General features: G+C 40.0%; 1 protein-coding gene across 5 annotated transcripts in view; it reads left to right on the top strand.

Annotated features, from left to right (window-relative positions):
- ZFX (zinc finger protein X-linked) overlaps positions 1–18,002 on the top strand; it is a 55,498-nt gene that overhangs the window by 18,849 nt on the left and 18,647 nt on the right. For 4 of the 5 annotated variants that reach the window (XM_019433544.2, XM_019433547.2, XM_019433543.2 and 1 more), the window contains exons 2-3: positions 5,111–5,199; positions 8,073–8,642. In XM_019433544.2, the coding sequence (XP_019289089.1) occupies positions 5,139–5,199; positions 8,073–8,642 (631 nt within the window). In that variant the 5' untranslated portion in view covers positions 5,111–5,138. Of the gene's footprint in view, positions 1–5,110; positions 5,200–6,427; positions 6,483–8,072; positions 8,643–18,002 lie in introns of those variants that run through there. The other variant, XM_019433546.2, reaches the window with a different exon arrangement.

Below are 18,002 nucleotides of genomic sequence, written 5' to 3'. Positions count from 1 at the left end.
GGTATCTGAAGAAATGGCCAACATCAAACAACATGGGGGAAAAATTGGAAAGAAATGTAACTTAAGAGAGAAGATTGAAATGTAAATTTTCACCAGTTCCACTTTCACTCTAAGAAAAATTCTGTTAGGGGTACCTGGCTGGCTCAGTTGATAGAGCATGTGACTTTTGAACTCAGGGTCAGGAGTTCGAGCCCCACGTTGTGGGTAGAGTTTACTTAAATAATAATAATAATAATAATTCTTTTAGAGACAGATCAGGTTTTTGCCTTTCCTGCAGCTTGAGCAATTTCATCTCCAATATGTAAGTACAACTGGTTCTCTGAGTTTGACTTAGGGAGAGGGACTAGAGTTGAGTCATAAAATTAAAAGGCAGTGAGTTTCTGGGAGGCCGAAAGCAGAAAAGTAATTACTGTATGTGTATTAGCTGCAAAAAGCGAAGTTACATGTAAGCACCCTTTTAACTTGCCCACGAGGGAGATCATCAAAGTGTCTAGGCATCAAGAGATCCACAAGGGAAATGTCCTATATTCATTATCACTAATTTAAGATCGATAAATGCCCTTGCTATACCTATTAACTTGGTATGGTATTTTTATTGTTTTATTTTAAGGAATGAAAGAAAGTTTTTGTGAATTTCCTGAGTTTCTCTGAACCCATGATTTCCCTTAAAACTGTATGTTTTTCTATTGTGAATTCTTCCACACCATGTTTAGGATCATGACTTCTGCAACTGGGAAGGGAATATTTTACTGAGCTTGAGGTAGAGTGGGGTCCCAGAAGTATTTTGAGGACATTTGATAATCAGACAAAATGTTAGTATGTCTCCAAGTTGTTAGTCTTGGTTCTGTGAACTATTCTGGTTTGAATTCTCCAAATTCAAGTGATCTCTGGGCTTGGTTCTTGCAGCAAAGGTAGGAACAATTTCAGTTACATTATTTGTGCCTGTTCCCTACTCTTAGACTTTATCACAGTCCTGAGAACTCTTCTGAGTAGGTTCTGTTCTAAGAACGTTGGTTTCATTCTGGTTGTCAGAGAGAATTACTTCTAACCACATAGGGGTTACACAGTTGAAGGACAGTCATCTCTGCTTAGAAGTAAAAACACGTTTTTTCCTCATTGGAGTTTTTGTAATGACAAAATAGAAGGAAAATGAAGCAGTCAAAACTGTTTAAACAATTACTGCTTACCTAAGTCAAAATAAGGTGAGTGGATTACCCTCCATTTGGGCCAGAGTATCTGTTAGAAAATAAATGGAGGGGCGCCTGGGTGGTTCAGTCGGTTGATCGTCCGGCTCTTGACTTCAGCTCGGGTTTGTGGGTTCGAGAACCACATCAGGCTCCCTTCTGACAGCGTGTGGAGCTTGCCTGAGATTCTCTCTTCCTCCCTCTGCCCCTCCCCAGCTCTTTTGGTGGGGGGAGGGTGCGTGCTCACTCTCTCTCTCTCTCTCAACATAAGTAAAGAGAAACGGATATGATATAAAATGATGGGAATGAATAACGCATAAGTCTGTTGTGGTAGCTAGGGTTAGTATTTTAGAGCACCTTTCATATGGGGGAAGTGCGAAGCTTTCTGAGCAAGGGAGTGCCCTGATACAAAGCAGGGCTTTCATCCCCTGGGGGGGGGGGGGGATCGGGAAATAGGAAGCTGAGAGTGAGTGGTGACAGTGGGAATAAAAAGACAGGCACAGATTCCTGAGAGGTTGTGGAGAAGAAATGAAGGTCTGACAACCTGACTGAGTTTAAGCAGGGAGGAAGGAAAAGGCCATAGCGGTCATGTCAGGAGAAAGCAAGGTCCTATCCTGGTGAAAATAGTCCGCAGAGGGTCTGGTGGGAGTGTTAGGTGCTGCCCTTAGTATGTGGACTTGAGGACTCACCTCTGTGTAAATGGTAGTTGAGACGGTGGCATAAAAGTGGAAGGCAGAGGGCTGGGCAAGGCTGCGGTGAGGAGCCAGAAGGCAGAGTAGCCAGTGGCCGGGAGGGTGGAAAGAACACTGAGGAAGGAGAGAGCTTCAGAACCTGGGGGATTGATTATCTGTCAGACTCTGAGAGAAAAGCCCAGGAGGATGAATACCCAGCACAGGAGTTCGTGTGCAGCTTGAGAATCCTTAGAGCTGATGGGGTGGGTTTATGTAGGGAAATTGGTAGGAGGGCCCTTAATACCTTAACAAATGCTATTTATTGCCCTCTTAATTGGATTCATTTCGGGTAGTAGTATAGCATTATGTTTAGAAGATTAATTTACACTTTATCATTTTGTAATTACATTATTAAATTGGGAAGAAGAGAAAGCATTATGGCCGGGGTGATTTTAATGGGGAGAGAGCAGTTGACAACTTTTTCAAAGCATGTACAAGTTTCCAGTTTTCCAGAGTTGAAGATTGTTTTGTTGTTTTCAAGAAATTTGTTTTTAATGTTTGCTTATTTTTGAGAGAGAGACTGAGCAGGGGAGGAGTAGAGAGAGAGGGGGACACAGAATCTGAAGCAGGCTCCGGGCTCTGAGCTGTCAGCACAGAGCCGGACACAGGGCCCTCACGAACTGTGAGATCGTGACCTGAGCCGAAGTCGGATGCTTGACCAACTGAGCCACCTAGGCGCCCCTGTTGTTCTTTTTAATTTGAAGCATTTTGAATAAATAACATGAAACATGTCCTTCCTTGAAAATGAATAGAAAGGTTCTCAGAGTTGATATGTTGAAAATTAATTTATTACATTAATGTTATTTGAGTTTCTCATGGGTATATAAATAAGAAATATTTATATGTAAGTTTAGCGTCTGAAAATAAGATCTATATTAAGTAAATAGTTATTTATGGCAAACAGGTAAAATCAGAGAAAAATGGTAAAAGTGCCATAGAAATTCAGAGGAGGGAAAGATTATTTTCAGCTTTTTCTTTAAAAAAAAACAAAACTTTTTTTAATGTTTATTTTCAAGAGGCAGAGAAAGACTGAGTGTGAGTGAGGGAGGGGCAGAGAGAGGGGGAGACCCAGAATCCATGGCCGGCTCCAGGCTCTGAGCTGTCAGCGTGGAGCCGGACGCAGGGCTCGAACCCACCAACCATGCGATCATGACCTGAGCTGAAGTCGGACGCTTAACCCACCCAAGTGCCCCTCAGCTTTTTCTTTTTTTGTGAGGGAAAGGATTTGGGGGAAAGGTGTTCTAGGTAGAAGAAACCCTGAGCTCAGTGTAGAGCTGGGGTCTTATGAGGACACTGGACATTTTTGTTTGGCTGAAGTGTGTGTGTGTGTGTGTGTGTGTGTGTGTGTGTGTGTGTGTGCGTGCATGCATGCGAGGTACTTGAAGGTAGGGGACAGAATGAGGGAAAGATTGTTTAGGTATGGAATTTAGAAGATGGCAAGAGTGTGAACTTTATTTGGAAGCAGCAGGGAGCCATTAAACATTTTTGAACCAAGGAATGACGTCATCTAGCTGATGCTTTAGAAAAATGACTCTTGGAGCATCTGGCTGGCTCCGTTGGAAGAGCATGCGACTCTTGATCTTGGGGTCATGAGTTTGAGCCCCACGTTGGGTGTAGAGAGTACTAAAATAAATACACTTAAATAAAAAAAAGAAAAAGGGCTCTTGTTTCTGTTATTTGAAATTTTAGTAAGAAGCTTTCACCACTTACATCATCAGTGAAAAATGATAAAGGTAAAAGAAAGATGTCTAATAGTACCATTTAGGTTGATTAGAAAGGGAAAGTAGAGAGATAAGGAAATCAGTGGGGGAGGAGGCTTCTGTAATACTTAGAACATGAGTAGACCACAATCCCTGATTAGCGATTAGTGCTAGATAGTGTATTCTTTAATTGGTTAAGTTTTTTATTGTTGTAGGTTTGGGCTTAAGTAGAAAAGGGAACATTAAGGTTACTGGGATGTCTTGCAAAAACCCCAGGCAGACAAGGTCCTGTAGCTGTGCTTTGGAAAAGTCTAGAACCAGGAGCTAGAAAGCTTTTGGTAAACTTCCCCTCCCTGGTCCTTCTACTTTGTTTCTCAGGGCATTCACTGGATTCCGTTTATTTTTTATTTGTAAATGTGATCTCACTAGGCTAAGCAGTAGTTGGAAATGGCCTTTCTCAAGCCCCTGTGTTACAGCAAGGGTGGGTGATGGTAGTGGGGAGAAGACTGATTGACCCTTGCTCATGGTTTCAGATTCTCAGGGATAGGACTTTGATTTTATGGTGCTCAAAGATGAACTTACTTTTACCATTTTGTAGCTAGTGCCAGTCAACTCTGGCCAGGAGAGTATAAATACACTGTGGAAATTTACTTACCTAGATTGGACGGTCAGTTAAGAGAGGTCAATGTAGGGGGCTCCTGGGTGGCTCAGTTGGTTAAGCCACCGAGTCCTGATTTCTGCTCAGGTCATGATCTCGAGGTTCGTGAGATCAAGCCCCGAGTGGGGCTCTGCGCTAATAGCGTGGAGCTGCTTGGGATTCTTTCTCTCCCTCTTTCTCTTTCCCTCCCTCCACTCATGCTGTCTCTCTCTCTGTGTCTCGCAAAGTCAATAAATAAACTTAAAAAAAAGAGAGAGAGAGGTCAATGTAAGTTAGGCAGAATTCCCAAAGGCTGTTTATTACTACAGTTACGCATTTTGGATTTTTACGGTGGTTTAATGTACTGGTTGAAAGATAGACTACATTAAATATAGAGAAGCAGTATGAAAATCGTGCAGAAATTTCCCCCCAGTAAGCTGTAGAGTGTGTTTTGGTTGAACTTTAATAAACCTCTTTACCCTTGTGGGAATATGGGGTGTATATATGGACTGAGAGGAGACGAGAGTGTTGGGGTACTGGAAATGTTCCAGATCTTGGTCTGGGTTGTGTAGTGATTATACAGGTTTATGCATGTGTAAGAATTCATCAGGATTTATATACTTGATGTATGTAAGGAGTATCTCAGTTAAAAAAACCAGGCGCAGCTGACTTGTTCATCTGCCTTGCCTTGTCACTGGACAAGCAGTTAAGTTAGTTCCCTTTTGTTTTAGAGAGAGACATTTTTGATAGATGTTCATCTCTCACATAATTTTGAGTGCTTCAGAAATAAATCACAGTGAAAATTTTGATACGTGATACAAAAAAAGTCATGCTTGGTTTCCTTTTTTTCTGCTTTAGGAGCTGTGACTGATGAGAATCAAAGGCCATGGATGAAGATGGACTTGAATTACAACCACAAGAGCCAAACTCGTTTTTTGATGCAACAGGTATAACTCGGGTTGTTCCGCTTCCAACTACCACGTTCAGAGTTGGCTATCAAGTGGACGGATTGCTAGACTCTTACGTTGATATTCACACTTACGTATCTTTTTGGCCTCCATTGGTTAAGGGGAACACATTCTTATTCCCCTCATTAAAAACCTGGCTCCCTCATAACCAACACTCCTATTCTTGTCTTTGACAGCAGCGGTCTCAAAACGTCATTGTCCTCTTCAGTTAATCTCTTGCCCATTTCCAGCACTGAGTCCTATTATTTCTCCCTTGCTTACATCTCTTCCTTCTACTTTCTGCCACATGGACGGCCTCCGTCATCTCATTCTTAGTTTGCGGTAACTTTTATTTTCCTTACCCTTAGTCTCTTTTGTCTAGCCCACCAGTTAAAACACTCATCATAAGATAACATGTGGATTGTGTCATTTCTCCATTTTCCGTTCATGACCCAGCAGGTAACGTATAAACCTCAGGCCCTGCGCATTGTGACCCTTTCCTACTTTTACAACCCTGTCTCTCAAAAGGGGACAAAAGGAGCCCTTTGCTTCAGGAAGACAGTCTTACCTCACGCTCCAAACTGTAAGGAATAATAAATTCATGAAGTTCTAATACTATAAAAAAATGTATTCACAGTTTCAGATTACCCATGATTCCAACTGTATAACATTGTAAAGTGATTTTGCTAGGTTTTATAATGTAAAATGGTTTTATATCATACTAGCTAGCTACCCTTATAAATAAAACGTTGACTGGTTTTCCATTGGACTTGAAATGATCATAGTGCAGTATGTTAAAGAAATAGTGATTAACTTTATCAGGAAATTAAATATTAATGATTTTAAATCTTTAACTTTTCTTAAGTCTCTAAATCCAGCAGGGGTATATGTATTTCTCTGAACAACCTGGAATAGTCTTTTAGTTCACATTTGGTAACTTCACTTTGATAATGATCAGTGCAGAGGTATAATTCTTCATTAGAACATGAAGTATAATTACTGTGCTTTAAAGAGAGACTAGGCTCTTTGGAGAAAAATGTACACTCTCTACTGGCTTAATCTTGCCACAGACAAGCCTGGGTCATGGGCTAAGTGGTGGATTGAAGGGCTGTTCCATTTTAGCCCTGGTTGGTAACACTTAGGGTGTTTGTTTACCTTTGAGCAAGTCACTTAATCAGTCAGGGCCTCCGTTTTCATGTCCTAATAATAATGAAACCTCTCATTACAGTTTTTCAGAACACTTCCCATATATTCCCATTTGATCATCACAACAGTCCTGTGAGGTATGCATGCCAGATACTACTGTCCTCATTTTATTGATGAGGAAACCAAAAGTCAGAGGTTAAATGACTTGCCCAAGGTCACAAAATAAATCAGTGTCCAAACTCTGTTCTCTGATTTAGATTTTGTAACCAGTCTTCTTGCCACTAAATGCTCTCATCCTCATGTCTGCAAAATGGAGGTTACAGTGATCTGTTGCTGGTGCTAATATTGAAAATATGGGAAACAAATGAGTATGGAACATTTTGTAGAAGTGCTATAGAAATTAAAGCAGACATATTTGTTTTATTATTTTTGGATGTGATTAAAATGGATATTAACTGGCTTTAAGATTTCTTACATTTTTAATGGTACTTTTGGCCCTGGCCGGTCATTTGTGTTGGTTGAACAAAGCCATGTGTCTTTGAGGGCCTGGCCAGTGACACACAGCCATTGAGTTAGACAGCTGCTTGGACTCAGCCTGGTCTGAGTCCCATCCAGAAGCACTAGTCGACAGAATGGTGTTTTAGGTAAGACTTTGATAAAACTTTGCTTTTCCCTACACTAGGATCCAAGATACTGGATTTGTTTTCTTTTATCTTATGTTAGTTTCTGGCAAGGATATCTGTTTTCGATTCCCATTTGTGGCATTCATTCAGAGTAATATTTCTTGAGCACCATAATCTGTGCAAACGGTGTGATCTTGGTGAAGTCATTTAACCTCACTGGGCTTCAATTGATTCAACCTTCTACCTTCATTCCTTAACTGCAGAGTAAGGTTTCTTATATTCTGAGGAGCTGCCTGGGGAGTTAGGGTATGGGGCGGGGGGGGACAGGAGGAGGCTGGATAGAGCTGGAATACCCTGGTGAAGTGGGGGCAGGCACCGCTCCAGTTGACCTTGGCCTCCATCACTCCAGAGCACCTGCGCTTGTGTGCATTTCATCTGTCCACAGAGATTCCTTAACCAGTTGTCTTTTCTTCTTAACTGTGGCCTTCTGGCCGTCTTTTTCATTTATGCCCCAATCCTTTTATATCCTAGATTCAGAGGATAATTTCTAAATTTCCATAGTCATAAATAGAGGTTATTGGTGAGATATTATTCCAGAACAGAGGGGGAGAAAGGGCAAAAAATGGATTAAAAAATACTTGTGAGAGATGGAAAGAAGAAAAAATATTGAGGAGAAAGAGAGCAAGAAGGAAAAAGAAATGAAAAACTCATATAATCAAGGGAAATGGTGTATTTGCCACCAGAAGTTACATTACTTACTTTTATAATCTTCCCTTAAGTACCTGTGTATATGAGCTTAACTTTAGTGAGCCTAGAATTTGACTTTCATGAATTTTTTTGTGTGTGACTGGCTCGGTTGCTTAGTTTTTCTGTATTTCCTTATCTTAACTTGATTTGGGATGAGAATAAAAGTTCATGTATTAAAAATTTCTGTTCTGATATGATTCAAAAATAGATTCCCTCTTCTTTAATCTACATTAATGTTTGAGAAAACTGTGGAACTAGTCTGTTTTACTGCTAGAAATCGAATAACATTTACATTATTTGAGGTAGACTTGCACACCTACCTGAAATTTGTGGTTTTAATTTTTTTTTTTTTTTAAGGAGCTGATGCTACACACATGGATGGTGATCAAATTGTTGTGGAAGTACAAGAGACTGTTTTTGTTTCAGATGTTGTGGATTCAGACATAACTGTGCATAACTTTGTTCCTGATGACCCAGACTCTGTTGTTATCCAAGATGTTATCGAGGATGTTGTTATAGAAGATGTCCACTGCCCCGATATCATGGAAGAAGCAGATGTATCTGAAACGGTCATCATTCCAGAGCAAGTGCTGGACTCAGATGTAACCGAAGAAGTTTCTTTAGCACATTGCACGGTCCCAGATGATGTTTTGGCTTCCGACATTACTTCAGCCTCAATGTCTATGCCAGAACATGTCTTGACGAGTGAATCCATACATGTGTCTGATGTTGGACATGTTGAACATGTCGTTCATGACAGTGTAGTAGAAGCAGAAATTGTCACCGATCCTCTGACAACGGATGTCGTTTCCGAAGAAGTACTGGTAGCAGATTGTGGCTCTGAAGCAGTCATAGATGCCAATGGGATCCCTGTGGACCAGCAAGATGATGACAAAAGCAACTGTGAGGACTACCTTATGATTTCCTGTAAGTCTTGGGGTACAGTGATTGTCAAAGGTATTTTGAAGGCTGTCTTTCCTCATTTACATCAGGGGTGAAATTCTCTTGACTTCTAGAAAATTGAAGTAAATCTCATAGACCTAACTACATTGTTGTTTCAGTTTAGATCCTGTAACATAACTCAAAATGAAGAGAAGTGAAATAGTGCAGAGTAAAGAGTCGTTTCTCTGTAAGGACACAATAGAAAGATGAGATTCCTTCAGTCTAGAAAGACAAGGACGGAAAGGAGTAGAACTGAACTTTCTGAAATCATGAAGGATGGGATTAGGCTGTTAGAAGCCTTTATTAGGATTAGGAATCCTCTTGAAACTTTTGAAAAGGAGTTCAACTTGGAAAAACATGCGTAACCAAACTCCTTACATTCTTGTATGTGGATGTAGAGTGCTACTTATGTACTTACTCTACGTACATGTAGAATGCTATTTATATAACAGATAGCATGGAAAAGAGCTCTGATGTAGTATCGAAACATTAAATGATTCCAAAACATGATTTCAAGTATGATGGACTCATGGTAGGTTATTGAAGAAAAGTCAGGTATTATAGAACACAGTTGTACATTTGTAACCTAATGTCGGGAAGGATAGCTGTGTCTTACAACATATTTCTTGGTACCATTTTCAGAGAGAAAATCCTCAGTTGGACAGACCACAGTTCTGACCCAGTATGGGGATACTCATGCCTTTAGGAACTAAGCTTCAAACAAAAAAAGACTCACAGACTATTTGCTTATATAAATTCACAAGACTATTTGCTTTGCTTGAATACCTGTTATAATACAGGAATTTAACGTAAGCATATATTGGAGTCCACCAGCATTTTAGGACGTACCTTTTAAAAGTTCCAGATTTTGGAAATCCGACTTCTTTGTGTGAAGAGGAAGAAAATGCCTTCATTCAACACATGTGCATTGGGGCCCCCTACCGTGTGTTAGACGTGGTTGTAAGTAGTGCAGATATGGATAGGTGATAAAGAAACACCGAAAACCGTTGTTCTTAGCTTACAGTTTACTACAGGAGAGAAAGATAGGTTGCACTGTGATGCAGAGGTGTGACTAAGTTGCTGTGGACACGAGAGGGAATGGCTGACCTTTGAACTCGTGGATGAGCTCTAGTTTTACCAGGTGAAGAAGGGCATGAGTGGGAGGGGGACATATCTTTGTGTACTTTCTGGTTAACTTGATAGAACAAATTTTTAGAAATAGAATTGCGAGATCAAAGGGTATACACATTTTTAAGTCTGGTGATAGTATCTCAATATTTTGCCTAATAATAACTCCCCCACCAAGTTTATGAGAATGTCCATTTCCTTAAACAAATGACCAGCACAGGGTATTATTTTCTGTTTTAGTTTTTGCCAGTCTGACAGGGAAAAATACGGTGGCCTGTTTGAAGTTTGAATTTATTTCAGCAAGATAATTTTGGTAGTTATACAGAATAAGAATATGGTGAGGGAGAGACTGGCGGTAGAGAGTAGTTGAAATGGTTTGTTTATGAGATAAGAAGATCCTAAGTACCTTCGTAGGAATGGGGACAGAAAGAGGGAACTGGATTCAAGAGAGTTTAGGAAGTAAATGAAATGAGAGAAGTTTGGTGACGGAATAGGGGTGGGGATCTGAGGGAGGAAGGGAATTCATGGACGACCCTGAGGTTTCTACCTTGGGGAATTGGGTGCCTGGTCATACTGTTACCTGAAAGCAGGAGGAGATTTGGTGGGAAGATCATGATTTAGGACCTGTTAGAAGTTTGAGTTGCTTGCTGGGGACAATCTGGTGGATGTTTCTCCTAGGCAGTTGATGATATGAACTTGGTGCTTTTGAGAGAGTTTGTGGCTACAGGAAGATATTTGGGACAACGGCATATAGATATATGTGGAAATGGGTGGTGGTTCCTCACAGAGTGCTTTTTTTTTTTTTTTTAACGTTTATTTTGAGAGAGAGTGCGTGTGCACATGTGCAGGGGAGGGGCAGAGATAGAGGAGAGAGAGAATTCCAAGCAGGCCCTGCACTGTCAGCGCACAGCCCGATGTGGGGCTCGATCCCACAAACTGCGAGATCATGACCAGAACCAAAATCAAGAGTCAGACATCCAACTGACTCAGCCACCCAGGCGCCCTCCTCAGAGAGTGCTTGTAGAATAAGAGTGTCGAATATGGATCCTTTGGGTATTTAAGAAGTAGATAGAGAAGAGGCCATGAAAATCCGGAGGTTTTGGGAAGAGAAGGAGGAGGAAAATCTTTAGAGAGTGTTTTTAACACTGTTAAAGATGAAAAGAATTCCTGGAAGTGTCAGTCGCTGAGAAGAGAGAGAGGAGCTGTTTCGTTGAGAAGTTAGGAGATTCATTGGTGTCTTAATTACAGCAGTTTCAATAAAGCATGGGCCAGTGGTGTGGAGATGGAAGAGATGAGCTGTAATGGATTGAGAAGTTGGTGGAAGTGAAGTAGGTGAAGCAGTTTCTATAAATGGCCATTTTGGTCGGTGAATGGACAAAAGAGGCAGGAGTACAGCTTTTGATGTTTGGCTGGATGGTGAAAGTGTGTTGAGCATATATTTATAGGCTTACAGGTGCAGGACACAAACCGTTGGACAGAGAGACTCAAGATAAGGGAAGGGCTACCAGATGGAGCAGTTCCAGAGAAGGGGAAGGGAATGAGGTCCAGGGCAGCAGTGGAGGGCTGTTCGGTGAGGCCCCTCCTCTGAGACAGAGGCAGTAAAAGAAGCTTTAGAATGTTGGGAGCAGAGCACCTGACTGGCTCAGTCGGTGGAGCTTGCTACTCTTGATCTTCGGGGTGTGAGTTCAAGCCCCACGTTGGGTGTAGAGATTACTTAAAAATAAAACCTTTAAATACATAGCATGTTTAAAAAAACGAATGTTGGGAGCTATTTTCTTTGTGTAGCAAATTTACCTGCTGATACGAAGGACCTGCAGAGGTTGGGTGGAAAGCTGAAGAAGAGAGACGAAGGGTTGAAAAACCTTAGTCTTACAGGGAGGACCAGGGCGGGAAGCTTAAGAACTCAAAGGATAGATTGCCTCGCTGCCTTGAGTGGCCCGCTGAGGTTGGAAGTCTGAAGTTTGTATGTAAGATGCAGCATTTAGGATGAAAATGCCATTTTTTAAGTATCACTGCCAAATTTTCTTCTGCAAGACCAGGCAACCCAGAGGCAAGGCTGGAGAAAGTAAGGAGTTGGGTTCATTGTGCTTGATGAGGGGAAGAGGACCAGATGAAAGATTCAGGAGAAAAGCCCTCCTGGTTTTCTCCTTGACTTCTCTTTGCACTTAAACTCGTTTTCTCAGGAGTGAAATGCATAGCGTTGGTATGACCTTTAGCTGCATTCTCTCACTGTCTCTTGCCTTTATTGCTCTTCTAGGAAGTTCATCCCTCCAAGAATGTCATAACACCAAACCAAACAAAAAAACAGGAGTTGCTTTAGTAATGATTGACATAGTATACTAGATTCTTACATTGTATTACGGAGTCCAGACTTGTAAAATTTTCATTAAAAACCTTACAGTTCTCTTTCTTTTAGGCCATGGGTTTCTTAAGGATGGACACAAACTGCTATTGTTGTGTATTTTTGTATATTTTATATATGTATATAAATATGTATTTTAAGAACATAGTGATAATTTATTGTTTTCCTTTTAAAATAGAATGTCACATCCAAGCTCAAAGAATACAAAGAACACACACACACACACACACACACACACACACACGTTACCTAATCTCCTTATTTTACTATAATGAAATGGTTTGATTGCTTTTAAATTGGATTTAGAGATGGTGACGTCTTTGTTTTTGTTTTTGCTTGTGTCTTTTGTCTTCTCTATTACGCAGGCACTTCTTGACTCATTTTTCCTCCCTTCCACACCATCGTCTCTTTTCCCTTCAAAGCGTGGTCATGTTAAAAATGTAATTTACTATTGGCTTCAGAATCAAACCAATTGGATGCTTTAGAATTAATTAGCATTTCTCTTGTTTCTGCCTCCCAGTGCTGCATTTTCTCTTAAAACCTAAATTGATTTCAGAAGTTTATGATTGACAAGAGCTTTGTGGTAAGCGTATAGAGGAACTATGGCCTGATTTTCTCCATGATAGAGAATGCACAGATGCCATTTTTAGCAGTCCACTTTAATGCTTTTCATAACATGGTGAGAGATGGTAGTATCTATGAATTGCTGTGATGTTGATTCATCACTTTACGGGTCAAAGAACATGACCAGAAACTAAATACTCTTCAAAAATTCCAGTAAGTCATTGGATCTAAGAGCTTAATAAACAGCTTTATAAAGTCTTTAGTTTCCATCTTGGCAGATTTCTTGGCTCTGAAGGTCTCATTTAAAATGATGATGGGGACACCTGGGTGGCTCAGTCGGTTAAGCGTCTGTTGATTTCGGCTAAAGTCATGATCTCATTGTTCGTGGAATTGAGCCTCGCGTCAGGCTCTGCAATGACAGTGTGGGGTCTGTTTGGGATTCTCACTCTCCCTCTCTCTCTCTCTCGCTCTCTCTGCCCCTCCCCTGCTTGTGTGCTCGTTCTCTGTCTCAAAATAAATAAAACAAATAAAAAATAAAATGATGATGAAGTAGCAATTCTCATTATGTACATTGTCATAATAGCGTATATAGACATAAATGTCCTTTGTCACAGTAGAGCTGCCTTTGAGGCCAGGATGATCTCTTTATCTCGTCTTTGCAGTCTAGATGTTAAGATGGCTTTTAAATTTGATGATCTGTTTCCTGAGTACAATAACTATCCACTGCATCTTGGCCATTTATGTATCTTCTCCATTAAACCCAACGCAGATAGGTATGAAATAAATATTTGTTGAATATATAAAGACTATAGCTGAAAGTCTGTGGGTACCATGCCATATCTAAGGTGTTAATAATATTTCTTCCCTCCCGAAAGCTAGTGGTTCTTACTTGGTTCTGGTTAGGTTAGATATGGTGGTACTGAGTTTTCTGGGTCTCTGAGAGATGGAATGTTGAGTCATCGACTTGTTAACCAAATTGGTTTTCAGTTCTCCTTTAATCCAAGACAGCTGCCAGACATCCCTTATTTCTTTGCAGTGGTCTTCAGCCTCCCAGAGTTTCACTTTGCAGCTGCATAGTCAAGATGCTATTTTGTTAAACATCAGTTTGTACAATAGGGAAAGTTGGAGAAGATCTGGTGATCATGAGTCAGGCACTGCCTTACAACAGCTGCAGGAAGCAAAATATTCTCTGGGTGCCTCTTATATTAACGTGATCAACAAGAAGTCATTCTTTAGGTCTTGTTGACATATCCCATGTCTTTTAATTAGAACAGTTAGGTAGAAGATGACCAGGAACTAGGTATTCCTTTCTAATCCTAGATTCAACATATGTGTTAAAATAAACTTTGTTTGGTAACAGCTTTAACACATATAACATCATGTAACACATGTCATACAGTTTCACCCATTTAAAGTGCACTTCAGTGGTTGTTAGTGTATTCACTAACTTGTGCAGCCATCATCTAATTTAAAAAAATTTTTGTTACCCAAGGAGAAACTCCATACCCTTTAGCTATCATTCCCATCAACCCTTTCTCCCTGTCTCTCCCAAATCTATGCAACCCCTCATCTCCTTTCTGCCTGGATAGCTTTGCATATTATGGATATTTCATGTAAATGGAATCCTATAATGCATCGTCTTTGAGACTGGTTTCTTTCACTTAGCATAATGTTTCCAACGTTCATGTTGTGGCACGTGTCAGTGCTTCATTCCTTCTTATAACTGAAGAATACTCCATTGTCTGGGTGTAAGTTTTAGTCCATTTGTAAGTTTCTACTTTTTCGGCTGTTTTATCTGTAATATTAACATTTGCATACAAACTTTTGTGGACATATGTTTTCATTTCTCTTGGGTGTGTATATATATATATATAAGAGTGGAATTCCTGGATCGTATGGTAACTCTTATGTTTAACCTTTTAGGGAACTGCCAGACTGTTTTCCGAAGTGGCTGCACTTTTTTTTTCCACCAGCAGTGTATGAGGGTTCCAGTGTCTCCACACCCTTTGTAGCACTTGTTAATAGTGTCTTTTTTTTTTTTTTTTTTTTTAAATCATAGCCATCATTGTGGATGTGAAGCAATATCCTGTTGTAGTTTTGATTTACATTTCCCTGATGGCTAATGATGTCGAGCAGTTTTTCATGGTCTTGTTAGCCATTTGTACGTGTTCTTTGGAGAAATGTCCACCTTGCCCATTTAAAAAAAAAATGTTTTTTAATGTTTATTTATTTTTGAGAGAGAGAGAGCATGAGCCAGGGAGGGGCAGAGAGATGGAGACACAGAATCTGAAGCAGGCTTCAGGCCCCGAGCTGTCAGCACAGAGCCTGACGCAGAGCCCGAACTCAGGAACCGTGAGATCATGACCTGAGCCGAAGTCAGACACTTAACGGAGCCACCCAGGTGCCCTGATGCCTTGCCCATTTTTAAATTGAGTTGCCTTTTTACTATTGAGTTGAAAGAATTCTTTATATATTCTAGATACAAATCTCTTATAAGATCTATCATTTACAAATGTTTTCTCCCATTCTGCCAATAGCCTCCACTTTCTCGATAGTGTCCTTGGATGAACAAAAGTCTTACATTTTGATGAAGTCCGATTATATATATTATTTGTTGCTTAAGCTTTTGGTGTCATATTTAAGAAACTGTTGCCTAATCCAAGGTTATGAAGATTTACACCTGTGTCTCCTTTTAAGAAAGTTTTATAGCTTTGGTTCTTATCTTTAGGCCTTAGGTCCATTTTGAGTTTATTTTGGTTGATGGTGTGAGGTAGATAAGGAGCTAACTTCATTCTCTGGCATATGGATATTCAGTTGTCCCAGCACCATTTGCTGAAAAGACCGTTCTTTCCCCATGGAATGTTTCCGGCCCTCTTATTGAAAAATAATTGTAAATGTGAGGGATTAATTTTTGGACTCTTAACTCTGTTTCATTGATCTGTATGTTTACCCTTATGTTAGTTCCATGTTGTCAGAGTGGGTAGTGAATTTGCACAATTTACTACCCTAAATATTAAAGTCTAAATTTTAAAGCTCAGGCAAAAATGCTTAATTCGGTCATAAAAGGTGTAACAAAATTAATAAGTGATGGCGACATTATGTGTTCTTATGGAAAACAAGGGTACTTGGGGTCTGTCTGTCTTTTATAGTAACTTCAAAGGAAACAACTAATACGCCTCTGGAGCATGGGATCCTTCCTGCCAAAAACTGGACGGTTGGCCAGAGAGTTTATTTTCTAACGTAAACCTATATGATGCTTCTTTTCTCGTATACATTTTAATAAAATGCATGCTTTCAGTTATTTTAAGCAGTTTAAAAATAGCTAAACTAAGAAAACTCGAGCAAATAATTTAAGCCTAGAACCCTTTAAACTAGTTTGGTTAAATGAAAGTATGTCATCGCTTTTAACATGTTGATTATAAAATTGGAAATTTTACTTTGTGCAGGCCGTAACTTTAATAAAAGTATTTGATGACACTGAGTGTGGAGTAGTAATATATATAGCTGTGTTCTCTCCAGTTTAGTTGTTTTTATGTTCTCAAGGCCAAAGATGTTTTCACTAAGATAAAGTTGTATTCAGAATACTATTTTCTACAATATGCAACTGCTTGTATAAACGCTGAATGTTAATACGTCATTAGATTGGTTAGTTCTTAACTAATGCTTATTAAACTCTTTTGGTCTGGTGGCATATGTGTAATGACGTGCATTTGGATTAGTATTGCAAGGAAAGAGCTCAGGTGCTAATGTGTGCAAAATGCTTTCAAGCCCATCAGACCTATTTTCTAATGACCCTGGAGTCAATTTGCATTTCTGTCACAAGATGGAATTAAGTTCGTTTGGTGAGGTTTGTTGTTAATAAAGCTCACTTTTCAGGGGGAAAATATTTATGACTGTATTTGCGGTTTGATTGTTATGAAGCCAATTTGGACGACTTAAAAAAATATTTTTTAATTTAAGCTTTTTTAGTTCAAGAGAGATTATTTAGTTGGAGATTTGTTAACAAGTTGGTAACAATAAAAATAGGTGATAGTAAACCTTCAATAGATAGTATCTGTGTGTCAGTACTTAGTATATATTATTTTCTTTACACACAGCCTTATAATGTTGGTATTATCACTGTTTTTTACAGATTGGGTAATAGGAACAGTTCCAGTAACTTGACCAAAGTTACACATCCAGCTGGCATTAGGTGGAGGATTTGAAATCAAGTGTGTTTTATTCAAAGTGTCTGTCTACCCTTCACTCTCATATTGCCTTCCTTCATGTTTGTATGTGTGTGTATTTATATATGTCTGTATATAAAGGTATTAATACAGAGCGGTAGCGTTTGGCTTAAATAGTGCTTACTGGTGGAGGGAAGAGGCAAACAGAATTCAGTGACTGTTAAAATTTATTATTGAATACCCAATTTCAGCAATAATTTAGGGGGCCCAGTTTCTTTTTTTTATATTAAAAATTTTTTTAAATGTTTATTTATTTTTGAAGGAGAGAGAGACAGAGTGTGAGTGGGGGCAGGGGCAGGGAGAGGGAGACACAGAATCTGAAGCAAGCTCCAGGCTCTGAGCCGTCAGCACAGAGCCCAACGTGGGGCTCGAACCCACAAACCGCGAGATCATGACCTGAGCCGAAGTTGGACGCTCAACCAACTGAGCCACCCAGGAGCCCCAAGGGGGCTCAGTTTATTAGTTAACTCATGGTAGAAACCATGCAGACAGCCTCCAAACCTTCTTCCATTGGTTTTCTACCTAAATGTTACTTTTCTTTCAACTTTGTTTAAATGAGGAAAAGGAATCATACATAAGCTATTATTTTTACTCTTGTCCATGTTTGCTTTCCTTGTGCCTTCATTCATTCAAAAACATTTATTGACCAGCCACGATAAGCTAGGAACCTTGGTAGCTGTTAGAGATAAGCAGTGAAGGCCTCTGGCTATTTAGAGTCCAGTCCTGGAGGGAAGACAAACAGAAACAGATCATTACTGTTGATTGTGAAAAGATGCACAACTGAATGTACAAAATATTTTGGAAGCACTAAGGGAAGAAGATAGTGGGGGAATTTTTGGTAGATGAGTGAGCTACATGCTATGAAAGCATTGTTTATTTATTTTTTTAAACGTTTATTCATGTTAGAGTGTTAGGGGTGGGGGCGGGGGGGGTGGTGGTGGCAGAGAGAGAGGGAGACACAGAATTCGAAGCAGGCTCCAGGCCCTGAGCTGTCAGCACAGAGCCTGACGTGGGGCTCGAACCCATGAACCACGAGATCATGACCTGAGCTGAAGTCAGCCGCTC

This window comes from Panthera pardus, unplaced genomic scaffold, assembly GCF_024362965.1.
Source record: "Panthera pardus isolate Hobbes unplaced genomic scaffold, ASM2436296v1 HiC_scaffold_27, whole genome shotgun sequence".
Taxonomy (NCBI): Eukaryota; Metazoa; Chordata; class Mammalia; order Carnivora; family Felidae; genus Panthera; species Panthera pardus.
This window is presented reverse-complemented; position numbering and strand designations above follow the sequence as displayed.